The following is a 19326-nucleotide window of genomic DNA, read 5'->3' as shown; positions in this document are numbered from 1 at the left end:
GTACTGCACCAAACCCCCAAGCTCACCACAAAGGTGATAGTACAGATGTGAATTAGCAGGAATCACCTGCATTTCACATAATGGGCAATTTCAGAGAGAATTGTTGCTTTTCTCAGAAAACTAGAAGACTAACATTTGAAGGCATGCATAAATTCAACAGGTCGACATCAGAATGTATAAATATGCTATTCTAAATGCAATTTTCACAACTTTTATGGAAGTGTCCATTATAAAAGGATCCCTTGATTAAAAAAATTTAATGGATTGCCTTGGTTTTAAATAGAAAATGATAGTCACAGCACGTTGTCAAGTTGTCCCCCAAATTGTTCAGCTGCACTCTTGAGTGGCTTCTTGTGAGGAAATGCCACAACCACAGGTTCCATTAGCCAAGAGCATTCAGAAGGTAGGAGCAAAAGGCTTAGTGATGACTTACTGAGAGTCAAGAGATATGGACTAAGTTTCAGAGGAACAACATCTGTCTTTGGATGTGGTCACATCCAGTGGGTCTACACATGAGTGGGACACAAGGAGGGGTGGACCTCACAGCTGAAGATAAAGCACAAGTCAAGGGATGTTGCTCTAAGAAGGTGAGAATAAGAGGAAAGCGAAAGCCCAAAGATGAACCTCTGGCAATGGCCAAACTTTGGGGCCAATATATAAAAGGATTTAGAAAAGAGGTGCTGGAGAATTTATAGAAGACCATGGTATCACGGTATGAAAGACATCTTTTGGGTTATCTGCTCAGCTCATAATGACACCCTGGACTGCTAATCAGAATCTCAGCCCCTGCAATTTGGAGACAGAGAGGTTAGAGGGCCAGGGTTATCTGCAGGTGTGAGCTATGATGCTGTAAGCAGCCAGCCACCTGCTCTGGGGACAGACTAACAGAGAATGGCAAGACAGAATGAACGGATCTAAAACTGACTGCATGCCTGTCTCGTGTTCCACAGACAACCACCTAGACTATTCTGTGTTTTTCTTTCAGTCGAGGAACTCAGAGTAGGCTCTAGGGCTAGAGAGGATGACACGCCAGGTAGTACAGATCATGCAATGCAGAGCCAGGAGCTGGGAGATGGGCCAGACGCTGAAAAGGGACAGAGCAGGTTGAGGCCATGGGATAGACAAGGATGTTTTTAGTAACAGTAGTAAGTTTTGAGGCAAGACGCCAGGAAGGCTGAGTAGGACCCAGAGCAAGGGTAGGGAGCAGGAGGGAAGCAGAACCACTTCAGGCGTGAGCATGGAAGACCCCAGAGTCTAGCGGAAGTCCTTCTTATGCTGGCGGGACACATGCCTGGGGATCCGGTCCAGTGGACGGCCAACCAGTTATGGGACCCTGGATAAGTCACAGCATCAAACAGGATCTCTCAGAACTGTATTTTTTTTCTTTTTCTTTCTTTTTTTTTTTTTAATGAGAGACTGAATCACCTCTGGGTTTGCTTCCATCTCTCAAATTCTGTTACACCAATAAAGAACAATAAAAAAACCATTAAGCTGGGCCATAAAAACAAAATATTAATATAAAAAACATAGAGCTTAACTACTGAAATCTGAAAGCAAATCTCTCTACTAGAGTTAATTAGAAGCTTCTTTATTCATTATATTGGAAATAATTTGCTTATTTTCCAATGAAGATAATTCGCTCTAATTATATGCATTTGTTCTCTAATGCCCCTGTCCTCACACCACTGAGCCTTTCTCTCCTCCAGGTAGCTTGATGTGGAGACAGCTTCTTCTCCCCAAGTACAGAAAGAACCAGAGTTACATTGCGCTTGTCTATTGCACGTAGCTTCTATGAGCATCTTCCTGACTATATCTCATTTTATAATCACAACAACTCAGGAGGAAAGGTGGGATAAGGTAACATTAATATCGATATATGCTACTTGCAAAATTAAGGGGGTGTTCCTCTGCATTTTGCAAGGTGACCTGCAGCTTAGCCTTGAAACAATAAGGCCAAATATAAATGATACGTGTGTACCTCCCTTTATGAAACAGATGTGCGCTGGGAAAAGATAAAAAGAAGTGAATGCACTGAATTTTTGTAACTATAATACCATTCTCCCACTTACGATTTCAGAGAGACTTTATCTGCACTTAGGATTTATTTTCAATGGCTCAAAGATTCTGACTTCAGTTTCACTTTGCGCTAAATGGAGATAATACTCATCGCTCCATTTAGAGGGGAGTTGCATCTTCCTTGGATGTTAGCTTCTGAAGTCATTAAGCAAGGGAAAATCAGCATCAAAATTATCCCTGAAAAAGAGCCTTAAACCTCCTCATTAAGTACCGTCTACGGGACACAGCCTTTCATATCCATTGCCGCAGACTAATAAGCATGTGTAATATTTGATGCATATGGAAATGTATGGTACATGATAAAAATACATATGCAAAATATCATTTTATGGTATTTCTAATTAAACTATTCATATTGTAATTACTCCCTCTTTTCTCCTCTTGTGGTTGGAGGAGAGTAGAAGGGGTGGGGATGAGAGCCAGGCATGGAATTTATGCAAGTTAAATGCTTAGTTGCTGCGCCTCCGCTGTACTGAACACCTACCACGTGTCAGGTCTATGCACAGGCTTTGCCTCCTGCATCCTCACAACCACTCCTTTAAATCAGGGTTCAAAAAACTTTTTCTGTAAAGAGCCAGATAGTAAATATTTTTTGCCTTATAGAGCAACTCTGTTTGCTACAGATACTATGTAAAAAACAGGCGTGGCTGTGTTCCAATAAAACTTCATTCGCAAAGAGGAAGCAGGCTGGATTTGGCCCACAGGCTGTATAGTTTGCTGATTCTTGCTTTAGACGGACAGTATTATTCCCATTGCTATAAACCAGTGAAGAAACGAGAAAAAAAAACTGAGGGTGAGTTGACTGAGCCACTTGCTCAAGGTCACAAAAATGTGGCTTGTTAAGTGATAGGGCTCAGTGTGCTCCTAATCACCAGCATCACTATCACCATCTCAGCGTCGCCATCACCGCTGTCATCACCACCACTACCATCATCGTCACCATCACTGTGTGAGCTCGCCTTAAGCAGGGTTTACTATGTGCCCTGAACTTCAGGGTAAATACATATATCAACTCATTTACTCTCCACACCTACTCTCCAAGGTAAAAATAGGTACTACTATTACCCCACTTGTTAGAGGAGGACGCTGAGCCCCAAAGAGGTTAGGAAACCTGCCCAGTATCACAGAGCTAGTGAGTGGAAGAGACTTGATTTGAATCTGGGGAGTCTGGATCCAGGGCCTGAACTCCTACCCACTAAGCTACACTGCCTCTCAGTCAGATCTTCAAAGACAAGTACACGAAGGCCAGAATGTGCTGGGGAGGGAGTTTGATTTAAAGAAATCTTTCTCTGGTGGAGCTTTTTAATGTACTTTGGATTCCTCAAGTAATTAATAAGAGGATTAGAAGAAAATGATTCCCCAAGGGTAAAGGAAGATGGAGCTCCCTACTGGCCAGATAAATGCCATAAAATGCCAAATGTGGAAAGGCAGGCTTGGCAGTCGGCTCTCACTCCCATCACTCAGGTAGAATGCTCAGCCTTGGCAGGCAGAGTTGGGCTTTGGAGAATAAAGGTGACTCAGTGGAAATCCTGCAGGTAAAGAGAGCCCCTGCAGGGACCTCCCCATCACAAAGGAGTCTTGAACAAAGAATTGGTTTTCCCCCCACTGGGGTGATGGTGCTTCCATTAGGTTGCTAAAATGAGCTTATTTTGTCTGTTGTCCAAATAGGAGGGCTCACATCGCTCTTGTTTTGTGTGTCTATGTAATTTAATTTCAATGACAAATATCCCACTGAGATACCACTTTTACCTAACCAACTGGCAAAAATCCAGAGGTTTGACAATATACTGTTGGCAAGAGCTAGGAAGCAGGCACTTTTGAGCATTGCTGGGAGGAATACAAAATGACACAGCCCCTTGTGAGGGTATTTTGACAATATCCTCAAAAGTACAAATGCTTCTAGGAATCCATCGTGAAGAAACATGAAACAAATGCATGTACAAGGTATTCACGTATCACTGCATCATATTTGCAGTAGCAAATATAAGAAATAACCCATAAGTCTAAGAGTAAGGACTGGCCGAATAAATATGGTGAATCCACATAACAGAATGAAATACTATGAAGTCAGAAGAAAGAATGGGCAAGCTTCTTATAGATCATATAGATGGCCATATGATCTAGTGAAAAAATCAAGGAGCAGAAAGTATATGTAGCATGCGATTCTTTTTTCTCTAAGAGGGAAAACAAGAATATATACTCATATTGGTTCGATCTGTATAAAGAACCACCTAGAAAGGCATATGCACAAGAGTGACTTCTCAATGTATATTTTTATATTGTTTTCATTTTTAAATGATTTATTTGGATCTATTTCCTAGTCAAGAAACTGAAATAAACTTAAATTATTAAGTGTCCAAAAAGCTGATTCAAATTTTTTAAAAAATATAACAAGAAATGCTGTAGACCTTCCCACTAAGTCTGAGGAGGGAGGGGGGGGTCTGTGAGAGGGAAATGGAGTAGCCTCCATGAACGTCGAGATCCCAAAGCTTGCTGAAAACGGAACACAAAAATTTCAGAGGAAAAACTGCCTTAAGAGATGAATCTGTAATGCATGAGAGGTAACAATGCAATGATGATAAAATATGATTTCTGGAAACTATAGTTTCTTAGCTAAGCCAATAGGCTATTGGTGACCTGCTCATTTATTTGAGGGCGAAGTTTTATGAAACGGCTAGATAGGATGAGAAAAAAATAAGAAAAAGGGGAAGAAAGGAAGAAAGGAAAATCAAAACCTATTCTAATGGGTTGTAGGGAAATTGTGGTTTTCTAGTGCTTCTTGAGGGCCTACCATCCAGGTCCTGCCCCAGCTGATAGCTCTTGGGATTCCCTACCAGATGCAACAAAGCCACCTGGCTCAGAGAAGCAAAGTAACTTGTCTAAGGCCACAGAGCAAGGAAGGGGAAGGACGTGGGTTAGCAATGAATCAGTCTGGCTGCTAATCCAGTGTTCACTACACACTGCTGTTTGCCTGGCTGCCTGGACACCATTCTTCAATTCCAGAAATGGGAGCACACCAGCCCCACTGTCATCGCTACCCCAACTTTCACACACCTTCAGCCCCATATCAGCTTCCCGAACCCTGTTCCTGACTTCAACCTACAGCGTTTGCAAAGACTCTTGTGGCAGGGTAAGGGAACAGGATATCCTGAGGAGCACTTACCCAGCCTAACAGGGAATCGCTATTTGGCTCTAGCTGCTAGAATGTGGGCTCGGTTTTGTTGGATTAGATTTTTCCAGAGAAGTCTAGTTTTATTAGAAAGTTTCTAATTTTTAAATGTTGACAAGTAATTAAAAAATTTTTAACCTCTGTACAGGCCCAACAAAACAGGCCTCTAGTTTCCAACCTAATAGGTAATTGGGCAGAAGAATGGAAAATCTCACACTCCCCCATCATTTATTTCAATGCCATGGACACTTTTATTGGTGGTGGGGGGGAACCTCTTTAAGGAAATCTCATCTTCACAGACCTCTAATTAGACAAAGAGCATGACTGTTTGGAAGCCAGGTTAAGTGTTGACTCTGACACATTCTTCTCTTCAAATTCCTCATGTGCACCTCTGGTCTGGTTCTGGGCCTTTAACTTAAATTCTGTCTTTTAAAAGCCTCAAACAATATCCCTGTCACTCTGCCTTTGCATTTTCTTTGTAACTCAAATTCCCAAGGCCCAGTTTACTGCCAAATTACCTGAGATAAACAAGTCATGCTAAGATCCTCTTTTTCCTTTCCAAACCTAAACAGCAGCTGGCAGCTGGGAATGGTTATTTATAACCTGCACACCGATACGCACATTTGCTTGGTTTAGAAATGCTCAGCCATGCATTCTTTGGCCGGCTTCATAATTAGATGAGAACCTGGGAACAATGTTGTGCAGTGGCTAAGAGGCTAGGCTCTGGGTCACCCTGCCTGGCTCAGCCACTCATTCATTACCTGTTTGGGAACCCTAATTGTCCCAATTCCATTTCAGTCCATTGTCAGGGTTAAGAGAGTACGTGTGAAACACTTAGAACGGTGCCCTGTACATAGTAGTTACTTAGCACTTAGTAGTTCCCTCCCCAGGAAACGGCTGACTGTTCATGGATCTCAGCAAGTTCTGCTGTAGTCTGGTACCCAAATATATCCTGAACCTGTCCCCTCTTCTTCATCACCCCTCTGTGAGCCCTGCTGTCTTTTCACTGGCCACCTGGTAGGTCTCCTGCCTCCACCATTTCCCATGGCAGCCATCTAAAAAGAAGAGTGTGTCACTATCTGCTTGACACTCCAGTGTGTTTCCCTCTCCCCTTCCTTACTCTCACATTCCTGCAGCCTCCACCCCCACCCCCCACCCCCCCCCCCACCCTGCCCTGCCCCACCTCCCCACCCCCATCCCCAGTCTTTCTTCTGCTCCTGGGATTCAGGATTCCTTCCTGCCTCTGGGCCTTTGCCCTCAACTTCTTGGTCTTCTCATCAATCAGATCTCAGCTTAAAGGGCCTGACCTCATCGAAGACAACTAAGCCCCAGTCCTCCCTACTTTTGCTTTTATCTTCTGCAGAGCACTTACTGATCTGTTCCCTGTTGAGTTGTTTGTGACCTGTCTCCCCCACTAAATATCAGCTTTCTGAAATTAATGGCTGCTGCCTGGCTTTTTTATCACTGAATTTCCCACATCTGGAACAGTGCCTGGAATGGAGCACACAACAGTAGACATTTCCGGAATAGATGAATGGGTAAACAACCAAATTTCTGAATGGACAATGCTGGAAGGGACAGGCGGCATGATGACAAACTGCTGGCAAGAGCTCATCTTCCCTCACAATGTGCTTTCCTGACCCTGTTCCCCTGCTCTTTCTGGGATAGTGAAGAGAAATGCGACAAAGTAAGTTGAATACACCATTGGAGATAATTGAAAAATATTGATTTTTTTTTCATTTCAGAGGTGAAGATAAGTAAATGCCACACTTCTATAATCTAATGAATGGCCTATATGACAACATGCTTCCAGGCTAAAATGCACTTTGGTCTAACTCTGTGTCTACCATACAAGGTCCCAAACCTGTTCCTCTGCCACACCCCAACACAGCCCCATCCTCCCATCCAAGCCCCCACAGAATACAAATGAGGGCATTACATTTGTGAAAATATGTGTATGTATATCCAAATTAAAGTATCTTCTGAATATTTGAATCCCCCACCGCCCAAAAAAATGATCTACCAAACCACCCTGGAAAACATAAAAAATGGTGCATGAGATCCCCTGGAATCTGAACGGAAAAGATGTTTTCTTCTTGTGTGATAGCTGATTTTTACTGAGGACCTATTAGTGTAGGACACCATTCCAAGGGCTTTACATGGATGAACTCATTTGATTCTCAGCTCTATGGGAAGGTCCTACTATTAATCTCCATTTTATAATGTAAGAGTCTAGGCACTAAGAGATAAGGTAATTAACTCCCCTGAGGTCACATGACTGGTAAGAGGGCTCTTCAGCATTCCAACCCCCTCAGCTCCAACTTCCTGCCAGGTGCTTCATTCAACCATAACTTTCTTGTCCTCAAAGGACATGTTAAGTCAGGCGCTATCTCCAGAGAACCCGTTAGCTAAGAGTGGTCGAGGTAGCATGGGGTTCCAAAATGAAGCAAGGGTGAAAGTGACAGTGACTTCCCTGGGATGGGAAGTGGGGGGGGGGGAGGGGGGAATGGGAGGGGAGATAGAAAGAATGTAATTGGGAAGTAGAGAGAGAACAGAATAAACACAGAAGCTATGGAGTGTAGTAAAGGTAGCTAGGTCAGGGCATATTATTAAGACTAGATTGAACTACTCCAAAGGACTGTGTCTGGGGGAAACATACTTTTCCACTAGAGAAAGGAACCAGCTGAGGTCTCTGGGAGCTTGGCCTGGAGACTTGACTACAAGGGCCTTTTCTCTGTTTGCTTTATGGAGACCAGCCAACAATTTACCTAAGAGACAAATCTGTTCATCTCCTTCCTGGTTACTATGTCAGCCCAGCAAACATCATGGACTAGTCCTTGGGCCAAGTGTTGGGCATACAAAGGAATAAGAGTGGGTTTCCACCCGCCATGATACCTGAGGAGCTATGGGATCCTGCCGTGGGGGAGGAGTTAATTCTGCAGGTAAAGTCATTCACCGTAATCTCAGTGTGGAAGTGACTTAAAAGAAGGACGCGGATGGCAGGGAACACAGCATGGGCAAGGCAGAGAGGTGGGAAAGAATATGGTGTGCTCAAGAGATGGCCAGCTCTCCAAAATTCCTTGAGAAGGGGTTGAAATCTCAGATGCCTGCAGGGCCAGGCCAATTTTCCCAATGGAGGACGTGAGCACTTGATGACTGGTACCACCAGTCAGAAGACATCGAACTGTCAACACATGTCAAGGTCAAAGAGGTAGCCACTCGCTGTTCAGTGCTGACAACCAGGGCTGTATAAGAAGGCAGGCCCAGTTGGACTAAAGCACCCTTTTATCCAGAGTCTGAAAAGTCCAGGTTTTTATGAGAAATTTTTAAATATGGGAAAACACAGCTATGGACCCAGTTCAACCCAGCATAAAAACTCTGAGCATGAGAGAGGATGGGTGACTATTTAAAGATGAAGCTGGAGTCCCGCAGACCAACCAAGGGGTACAGATGGGGGAGGGAAAGAGCTTCCCCAGGGAAAATCTCTAATTAAAGGTGCTATATCCACAGGCAATTGTTAAGGCCACAAGGGTCAAGCTGTTCAGCACCCCATGGGACATCAGTGGTCAGTTCTGTAGCACTGAGGACAACTGATACTTTCCTATTCTTTTATACAGTGCTCTGTAAACAGCTCCAAGCTCCTCCTTCTAACCAACCATATTGCTCCCGTATCCCCTTCCTACTTGGAAATAAAGGAACAGCCAGGGCCACATCCTGAGGGAGCCAAGAAGATAGTCAAGGACAGTACCTTTTAAACTGTTTATTCTTCTACCAGCATAATGGGCAGGCCTCCCCCACAGACTCACTCCCCAGGTGTGAGCACCTGGGTACACACTAGCAGGGACAGGGCTGAGATGGCTCTTTGATAAATACTAGGGTGTAGACTTTATTCGGCTGAGTCCTAGTTCTGCTACCTACTAGCTGTGTGGTGTAAAATGGGCACTTACAGTATCATATTGAGCCATCTCAAGAATCAGATTGGATTCTCTATGGAATTGACACGTTTCCTGTGAAGGGTCAGAGAGTAAATATTTTTGGTTTTATGAGACATATGGTCTCTGTCATAACCAGTCAACTTTGCTACCAAAGCATGGAAACAGCCAAAGACTGTTTGTATGCATTTGTATGCAAATGGTTTCAGCTGTATTCCAATAAAACTTTATTTATAAAAGCAGGCAGTGGGCCAGAGTGCTTTGGGAAAGGTGAAGACTTTACAAATGTTATCTTCTAGGGACTCCCATGTTGAATTGCAGTTATCTGTTTATGTCTCCCTTTCTCACCAGACTATGAAGGTCTTAAGGGCACAGAATACTATAGACCCCGTTTCATTTTTAGATTAAAACTAAAAGAACAGGTATAGCATAATATGGCACACGTGAAGTCCACAGAGATTTTCAAAATTGTCTAAGTTAATATTAGAGCAGGATTGTAACTTCAAATGCCTGAGGGGACCAGGCAGGTACCAGATGAGATGAGAGGAGCTAGTGAGGTAGGTGCTGTGGTGAACCAGAAAGTGCACTCCCCCTTCTCCACTCAGCTCCAGCTGCGAGGCAACTGTGGCCATGCAGAATTCTGATTCTGTGCTAAAAGACATTATTGATATTTTAAAGAAAATACCATAATCAGATGTTTATGAGAAATCTCCCAATTTTTCAATGTTGACAACTAATTCAAAAAATTTTAAAACAAAACATTATGGGCCAAATAATTTAGCCAGGGGCTCCCAATTTATAACCTTTGATATAAAGAATTCATTTTCAAATTTGCTACGTTTCTATCTTTTAAGGATTAAGAAATTAATGTAAAATTATGTATATATTTACATGTAAAAAAATTGACTTTGCAGAAAAATTTTGAGAATAGTACAATGAACACCCATTTACCCTTCACCTACATTCAATCTTACTCATCTCGATATCTCTGGATTCCAGTACACAGAAGGCATTGAAATGTTGTGAAGTTACTAAATGAATGCCCTAAGGAAAATAAAGCAATATATAGTGTACCACGTCCTCTAAGCTAAAATGACAGGGTAGAATGAATGCCAAAAAATATCCGGAAAGAAAAGAAAGAAAAGGAAAAAAAGAAAGAAAATAAAGAAAGGAAAGGAAATAAAAAAGAAAAGAAAAGAGAAAAAAGAAAAGAAAAGAAAAAAGAAAAAGAAGAGAAAAGAAAAGAAAAGAAAAATCAGATTCAAGTATGGGAGCCAAGGAAGGAAAACAGAACCCACACAGAGACTCCACGGACCACACATTTGTTTCGCCGGCTGAATGCTTACTGTGTTTTTGTTGTTGTTGCTGTTGTTGTTGTTGGCTTGGTTATTTTAAGTAGTAAGAGAAATAGGCAAATCACCAGGAGTCCCCGTAAAAACCACACAAGAACAGAAGAGACCAGATAGGCTGGCGGTGTACTTTCTGCAAAAACTTACTAATTCAACCGTCATCCATTTTGTAGTTTGGGATTATTTAGCCACACTAGGCTAAATTTCATCTTAGCATTATTAATTCTTTGAGGAAATTTGCTAAGTAAATGAACAGTATAAACAGGGAAATGTTAAATATTTGCTCTGGGGGGAGCAAAAGCAAATGAGCAGCTTTAAAATCCTTTCTAATTATATCGATGTGCTGACCTTTGTCTAATTATTATGTTCCTTGAAAACTGAGTGGAAGCATTTTCTTTTTCTAAACTACCTTATATTTTAAAAGCACTGGAAGAAATATGACTTTAACACAAAGGTAAACATGTTCACAGGCAAAAGATTCACACATTGCCAATTTACCTTCATGAAAATAAAAAATGTCGAACATTGATTTTTCTTTTTAACAAAGAGTGAGCTAATTACAAAGATTATTATTTGCTAGAGGGCTTCATCAGATCCCCTCCTCCCTCTTCTGTCAGCAGTGTAGAGGAAGTCTGCCCATTTGCAGATAATGACAGCATTAACTACCACATAGGAGCACTTTTATATGCTAGACCTGGTGTTCAGTGCATTCTTGCATAGTCTCGTTGAATCCACAATGATGGATTCACCAGTGGATTATCAAGCAAATACAAGGTAAGCTTCATCATCATCTCCATTTTATTGACAGGAAAAAAATGACATTCAGAGATGCCAGAGTACACAGCTGAAATTCAAATCCAGGGTGGCTATCCGCCCCACGCCGCCATCCTCCCCCCGCCCCCAGCCCCCGCCCACTCCCCAATCTATCAGCATTATATCAAACTGCATCACAGAGCTAGATAAAACCTGACCAAAGTAAAACAATGTGCCTGGGAAATGTTATGAAAAGCTATGGTGATTTGGACATGCAGAATAAACCAAACTATAATCCAGTTTGGTGATACTTGGCAGACATTTAAGCATTTGTGATTTTCAGAAGTAAACATCTTTCTAATAAGGCCGGGTTGGCTTATCTAGTTGGCTAGAATCACAGTTCATCAAGGTATGCATTACTTTATCCAACAGATGATGTGCCTGTAAAATAGTATATAAGTCAAAAAATGGAAATGGAAAAAGGGATCCTTTGAATGTTAAATCAAACCTCAGAGCAAATAACTTTCTTAAAACAGAACTAAGTTTTCCTTTTTGTAACCAATCTGAAAATGAATAGGTTCTTCCTTTGGGCCATAATAATTATCTAGGGGAGCTGAGATGATAACAATTAGATGTGACTAAGCAGACTTCTTGAAAATGGTCTATAACGATGTTTCTCAAAGAGTGTTCTGCAGATCCTGTGAGGAAGAGGGGTTCCCAAGGACAGAACTATTTTCCTCACAATTCTAAGACTTTTTCACTGTGTTATTTGCACCGATGATGCAAAAGCAACAGTAGGTAAAATTGTTCATAGCCTGAGTGGCTAAAAGGCAGTGGCATCGAACTGTACTAGAAGTCATTATGTTCTTCATTGTCATGTCCTCACAATAAAACAAACAAAAAATCATTTTCATTTAAGAATGTCCCGATGAAACAATAAAAGTTAATTGTATTAAATTTCGACACATGAGTACAGATTTTTTTTAACAGTCTGTGTGAAAAAATGGGAAGTACACATAAAGCACTTCCATTACAAGCCAAAGTTCAATGGTTGATCACAGGAAACACGTGTGGTTGTTTGAGTTGCCAGCTGACCTAGCCATATCTTATGCAGAATGACATCTTTACTTGAAAGAAGAGCTAATAGACAAACTATAGTAATTCAGACTTGGGTATTTGACATTTTTTCAAATAAGAAAGTAGTGAGCCTTTCACTTCAAGTGATAAAATTCAAGTTTTCAAGTGAAAATATGTAGAAAACTTGTTTCTACTACCTTAAGTTTAACAGCTTCTCAATACTTAAACTTTTTTAAAAATGAGATAGGTGGTGATATTAATATATGTGATTTTTTTTTGATATTGTGTAGTAATATGCTATTTTATATTGTGTAATGAAATTTCCAGTGTCAACATTTGGAAGAGTTGCATAATTCAGTAAAATAACATTTTCCAAATGACCAATGTCTAAGGTTATAAAATCCAACACGGGTAATACACAGGTAAAATATCCAAGGGAAGAACAAGATAGACCAATGGATTTTAATGTAACAGTGTACAAAAATTTACCAATATGGTTTCAGATGTCACATTGTGACTAACTTTCAAGCAACTACAACTTACTAAGTTTGGTATAGTAACAAAGAAGAATGTATACAGTTATCTAAAAAGGCAATGCAAATACTCCCTGTTCCAAGTGTATATCTGTTATGAGGCCTGATTTTTTTTTCATATGCATCAGCCAAAATAACAGCACAACAGTCTAGTTGCTGAAGCAGAAATGAGGGTGTAGCTATTTTCTATTAAACCAGACATTAAAGAGATTTGAAAAAAAGTAAAAGTATACCACTCTTCCTACTAATTTTTTTGGAGGAAGATGTAGCTGTTTTTCATTAAAAAGTATTATTTATATTCAGAAGTAATGGGTTGTCATTTTTAAATGAATTGTTGAATGTTTTAAGATTTTCTTGGCTTTAATTTCTGATATGGTAAATATCATCAATTTAATATATACATAAACAAAGCTTTTTTGCTGTAAGAGTATAAAGGTATCCTGAAACCAAAAAGATCTGAGAATTGTTGTTCGACAGCAGCATTACATTGACCTTTCCACATGACAATCTAGCAAATGACATTTTATAGTATCTCTGAAGTTTAAACACACAACAAATGGTTCAATTAAAAAAATATATATGTTCTATATTGCATTAAGTGTATATCATAAAGGAACAAACTCCCCAAAAGTGAGACAATGGTAAAATAAGAAAAATGACTTGAATTGTAGCACAGACTCCACCAATCTCTCTAGACATTAGCCTTCCCATCTACAAAATGAAATATCAGAGGAATCTATTTTTAGATTACTTCCAACTGTCAAATCCATGATTCTAATCAGGGACCCCTAAATGGTAGCCCGCACCTGGCACCTGGCCTTCAGACTGATTTGCTATCATGGCATTTTGAGAAGTGCCCCAGGAAAATAACTGGTTGGAGCTTCCCTTTCAGACGAATTGATTTTCAGTCACACAATCCAGCCCACTAGACTTGCCCCTGCAGATATCTGCATTCGCAACCTCTGGAATGAAGGGCCTCTAAAATCCCTTCTAAATCCCAAACTCCACAATTCAGTTCCAAAGACAGCGTCTGGGTTCCTGTCTCATTCTGCCACTCGCTGGCTGGATGATTTGCAGCAAGTTATTAAACTTTTCTGAGCTCCAGTTTCCTCATTTGTGAAATGAGATGACACTCAACTCAAAAGGCTATTATGAAGTTTTGCGAGGTGCTGCTTGCCAGCACTTAACAGAGTTCCTGACACTGAACGGTGCTGTTAACATCGAAGCACAGAGAGCATTCCCTAGACTATCCCCTCCCTCTCCCCACCCTCCTTACTAGGTCCCATTTTCCAGGAGCAGATGACTGCACTCCCCACGACGACGCTAACTCCCAAATCCCAAAGTTCCACATCCTAAGACACACAAGACCCTCCTCAGGCCTCTACCCCTCCTTTTCCACCCTAAATCCAAACCCCTTTACTGGACACCTGTCAGTACCGCTTCCTACACGAGTACAGCTCGGTACAGAAACAAAACACAAGTCTTTTTCCCCATCCCAGACCCCTAAGGCTCCATTTCCCTCAGACCGGAGACCACCTGGGGTCAGGCAGTGGTGGTACAGGGGTTTGTGGCCTAAGAATCCGCCCGGGGGGGTTGCCTCAGGAGGAATGAGAGAATAACTCCTTGACCTCCTGGAGGGGCCCACGAACACTCACCGTCCATCCTTAGAGGCGGCGGTTCCGGGTGCTACAAGCGGAAGCGGCCTCTGCACTGTTTGCAGTTCCCCTGGTTACTGTGGGGCTCCCGACCAATGGCGGTGTAACTCCACCGACTGGGCCCGCCCCCAAGGTGTGACGTCACGCAGGCACTCTGGAACTCCTCCTCCGACCCGCGGCTCCGACCCGCCTCCCGGGGCTGCCGATCGTTGTGCGCAGGTGCGCCAGACAGGGGCCTTGGCGGCTCGGTGCGCAGGCGCCTCGGGCGCTGCCAACTGAAGTCGCAATGGACGCGCTGGAGTCGTTGTTGGACGAGGTGGCCCTGGAGGGGCTTGATGGCCTTTGTCTGCCCGCACTGTGGAGCCGTCTGGAGACGCGAGTGCCGCCCTTCCCTCTGCCTTTGGAGCCCTACACGCAGGAGTTTCTGTGGAGGGCCCTTGCCACGCACCCGGGCATCAGCTTCTATGAGGAACCTCGGGAGCGACCCGACCTCCAGCTCCAGGACCGGTCAGCGGCTTTGGCCCTACCGGCGGGTAGACGGGCTCAGAGCCCGGGGTCTGATGGAACGGGGAGGGGACCAGGTTCTGACCCGAGAGGTGTAGGGGAAGGGGGTGGAGCCGAGGGAGAACCGGTAGTCCGATGAAGGGAGTAGTGTAAGGCTGATTTGGGGTTCCTCGGGCCTAGCGGGGCCCACGCGTCTGATGGAGCAGGGAGTCAGCATCTGATGGACTTGGTGATGTCCCATTATGTCCGCATGTATGTTTGGGGTGATGGTGAGCAGGAATGGGAGGATATTCTTGGAGCTTCAGAGAGTATTTCCTCTGAAGTGAAGGGTAGGATTGGAGTAGGAAGTTAATTCAGATCGAGACTGGAGACACTTGAGTTCAACAAACCTTTATTGGGCATTCATTCTGTGCTGGATTAGTGGGCCTAAGGCAGCTAAAGATCTGCGTAAGAACAAGCTTAGCAATAATAATAATAGCTAGCATTTATTGAGTGCTTATTGTTGGTCTGGTACTATTTTAAGATCCTGTTCTAGGAGCTTCAGGAGGTTAAACTCACTTCATCCTCACAGTGACCCTATGAGGTGGATGCTGTTATCTTCTCCATTTTGCAGAAGAGGGGAGTGAGTCAGAGAGAGATTAAGTAACCTCTCCAAAGTTATGAAGATGATAAGTGACTGAGTGTTGATTTGAACTCGGGCCAACTGTCTCCAGACTCTGCGCTTTTAAGTCACACTGTGAGGGAGAGGAGAAGTTCCCAAAGGGAATAACTGTCCAAAACAACATTTCAAGGTTGGATTTAGGTGGCCAGTTGGCAGAATATTCTGGACAGAGAACAGCAAATGTGAAAGCCCCAAGGAAGAGAAATAAGTTTGGTTGAAGTGCAGACTTGGAAATAGAGAATGAGGAATAATTGTTGACACTTATATATATGCTTATTGTGAGCTGGGACTATTCTAAGATCCTGACATATGACAAGTTATTATTTTTTACAACAACTCTAGGAGGTAGGTACTATCCTCATTTTTCTGAAAAGAGAATTGAAGCACAAAGAGGTTAAGTGAGACTTGTACTAGGTCATCAACTAGCGAACGAAGGCATAACCCAGAATTTGAATCCAGGAAGTGTGGATACAGAATCCACTCTGTCTTTAACCAAATTGGACTGGAGAGGTAATCAATGATCTCTTCATCTGTTTAAAGTGTTTATCAAAAGGACAGATGGAAGCCTCTGAAGGCAGGGGTAGACTAGAGGCAAAGAGCGAAGTTGAGGGATTTTTAGTAATTTAATCACAAGCAACCAGTCATGGTTAAGCTTACCACGGGGAGGGGGGGGAGGGTGAGAATGAAGAGGAGAGGTGGATGGAATCAAGACTTGAGGAAGAAACAAGACAATTTGGTGACTGATTGGATGTGGGGTATAAGGAAAAGTAGAAATCAAGAATGCCCTTCAGTTCCTGATTTGAGAATGAGAGGTTAAATACTACAGAGGTCACAGGGCAAAGAAGAAAGGGTTGAAAAGTATATATGGAATTTAACCTCAGCTAGACTAGTGTAGGATGTGAGCAAGATTTCTGAGAACTTGACAAACTTGGTTGACTGGGTAAAAGAAGAAACACACGTCAAAAGTGTCTCTCTGGTGTTGATAAGAGGCAGCTGGGAGAGTGAGGTGGTTCCAAGGAGGGACTTGTGGAAGGTGGGCAGAGGCAGTCATAACTTTGGTTTTGATTTCATTAAGTTTGAGGTGTTTAGTAGATGATTAAAGACAGGATGTTTGGGGAGAAAAAACAATATTGAGGATTCAATAGTGAGAATTGTTAATATGCAAGTACTAATTGAACTAGAGAGATAACTAAAGAGAGGTAGAAAGATGATACCTTAAAGAGGGAAAACCTTAAATCATTAAGTCCAAACCTGATGGTTTGAAAACTAAGCACAAAATTTGGAGGGAAACCAAAAGGCCATGACTTGGGCCAATATGGTGATTCTGGTTCCAGCATTAAGCTCTGGGGTGGATTTGGGGAATCCTGGAAAGGTCTGTGTTTTCTAGAGCAGAAAATACTGCTTGTCAAGATGATCTGCATTTATAAGGCGGAAAGACTGAGTGATATCTCACTCCTGCTCTCTGATCTCTGCAGGAGGTTGTCAGAACATACCAAGCATATATTATTTCTAAAGCCGAGTTGTGATTTGATATTTGTGTTTTCCTCCTTAGGTATGAAGAAATTGATTTGGAAACTGGCATTTTGGAGTCCAGAAGAGACCCAGTCCCTTTGGAGGATGTCTACCCCATTCACATGATCTTAGAGAATAAGGATGGCATCCAGGGCTCATGCCGATACTTTAAGGAGAGGAAAAACATCACCGGTGACATCAGAACTAAGTCTTTGCAGCCTCGTTGTACAATGGTGGAAGCCTTTGGCAGGTAACTTATTTATATCTTCTTGCTTTGAAGGGTTGGGTCCTATCAATGTGCTGAGGAGAGAGCACCCACAGACAGACAGAAATTGAAAATAAACTGACAGAGGTAGGAAAGAGCATGAGGAATGGGAGCTGGGCTGGGGAGGAGGAAGGGTGAAGTCAGAGCACCCAGACTGGTCTACAGCTTCGGCGTCTGTCAGAATACATAGTCCCCACACAGGCTCAGTGTGAGGGTGATGCACTGTAACAGGTGCTGAGTGCGTCTTCACTGCCTTTTCTGCCCTGCTCCTGTTTGGGGCTAACTTTGCTCAGGGGGCCTGCTTTCTTTCCATTTGTGGCCACAGTTCTAGCACAGGTGGGCAGAGCCGGCAGCTGTCATGTGGATTGATGCCTTTCATTCTCTGTCCAAGCTGGGCTCTGCGCTTGGGGGTCAGAGGAGATGAACAGCTGTGGCCCTGCCGATGGCTAGGATTAGGATGCTTCTCTTCCTCCTCTTCTCCCCTCTTTCTCAGCCCAGCTTCTGTTCCTCACTCTCTTTCCTCCCTCTGCCTGTTAGCTCCTCTTTCTCCTTTCGTTTCAGTTTCTGCTTGTCTGCTTGTGCTGCCTCCCCAGCACATTAACTTGACTCACCCCACTTATAACAAGACCTTCCCTTGACCTCAGGTGCCCTGTGACTATAGCTCTCTCTTTCATGACTGCACCCATGTTTTTTTGGAAGAAGTAGCTGTACTCACTCTCTCCCTCTTCACCTCCCCTGCACTCCTCTGCCCACAAGGGTCCTAATTTCTGCCTTTATCACTTCACCAAAATCTTATCCTCTAAGACCCCTATTAACAAGCCTGGGACACTGTTAGGCCCTTAATCTCCTTGACCCCTCGACGCCATTAGAGACTTTTGACGGTTTAGCCCTGTTGCTTCCCACTCTGTTTTGTTTTTCTGTTCTAGCTAATCCTCATCAGCTCCTTTATGGACTCCCAACTTCCTTCCACCCCTTAAATGTTGGCTGCTCTCAAGAGCTCTGTCTGGCCCCCAGACCTCCTCCCAAGTGCCATGTATGATGTTTCAGTAACCTGCCTCTCTTAACCAGTATGCCCAGAAGTTAGAGCATCACTCACTCTTCGTTATCCCAAACCTGCCTTTTCTTTCTTTTCCTTCCTCTTTGGTTTCTTTATTCTGGTCTAGGGCATCCCCATGCACTTGACTATACAAGGCATAAACTTGGGCTCTCTCTGGGCACCTTCACTCCCTGAATTTACATTCAGTCAGCCACCAAGTCCTGTGGAATCAACCTTCTAACTTTTTCTCAGACCCCTTTTGGTCTCATTAATTTCACCGCTAATTTTTAAAAGTTTAGATTTTAGCTTCTCTTGAAACATCACAAGGTCTGGCTGCACTGGCACTGAATTGTTACTTGACAGCGTAGGTCAGAGCCATGAACCATGTCCCATGCAGTTCCCCACACGCTGTGGCTGCCCGCCCTGCTGACCATGGCCCTTCAGGCTCTTTAGGAAATAGCTCGTGCCCACCCAGCAGCTTGACCTCAGCGCCCTCAACGTGCCCACTTCTCACTGTGTTTCAGCCTGAACACACAGGCTTATTTTGGTCTCAGAGCTGTGGCATGTGCTGTTCCTTCTGTCCCAGATCTTCATGTCGCCACCTGCTTCTCTTCTTTCATCCTTCAACTCAGCTCCTCAAAAAGTGCTCCCCATTGTCCAGGCACCATCATATTACTCTTTTCGGTACCAAAAATGGTCATGTTTTTTATGTCACTCTTTCTTCACCAGACTATAATATAAACTCTTCAGGGCAAGAACTCTGTGTGTCTTATTCATAGCTGTAGATCTCTAGGGTCTAGACGA

The 19326-nt window shown here is 43.1% G+C and overlaps 2 protein-coding genes across 5 annotated transcripts in view; one reads left to right on the top strand and one right to left on the bottom strand.

The window, feature by feature from the left end:
* KATNIP (katanin interacting protein) overlaps positions 1-14614 on the bottom strand; it is a 172274-nt gene extending 157660 nt beyond the window's left edge. For 2 of the 4 annotated variants that reach the window (XM_036226067.1, XM_036226065.1), the window contains exon 1: positions 14545-14614. In XM_036226067.1, the coding sequence (XP_036081960.1) occupies positions 14545-14551 (7 nt within the window). In that variant the 5' untranslated portion in view covers positions 14552-14614. The remainder of the gene's footprint in view (positions 1-14544) is intronic. The other 2 variants (XM_036226066.1, XM_036226068.1) reach the window with 2 other exon arrangements.
* Positions 14615-14830: 216 nt separating this feature from the next.
* GTF3C1 (general transcription factor IIIC subunit 1) overlaps positions 14831-19326 on the top strand; it is a 68065-nt gene continuing 63569 nt past the window's right edge. Inside the window, exons 1-2 of the mRNA XM_016136785.2 lie at positions 14831-15051; positions 17262-17471. Of these exons, the coding sequence (XP_015992271.2) occupies positions 14831-15051; positions 17262-17471 (431 nt within the window). The remainder of the gene's footprint in view (positions 15052-17261; positions 17472-19326) is intronic.

The sequence above is a fragment of the Rousettus aegyptiacus genome, unplaced genomic scaffold (assembly GCF_014176215.1).
Source record: "Rousettus aegyptiacus isolate mRouAeg1 unplaced genomic scaffold, mRouAeg1.p scaffold_m13_p_8, whole genome shotgun sequence".
In the NCBI taxonomy this organism is placed as follows: Eukaryota; Metazoa; Chordata; class Mammalia; order Chiroptera; family Pteropodidae; genus Rousettus; species Rousettus aegyptiacus.
This window is presented reverse-complemented; position numbering and strand designations above follow the sequence as displayed.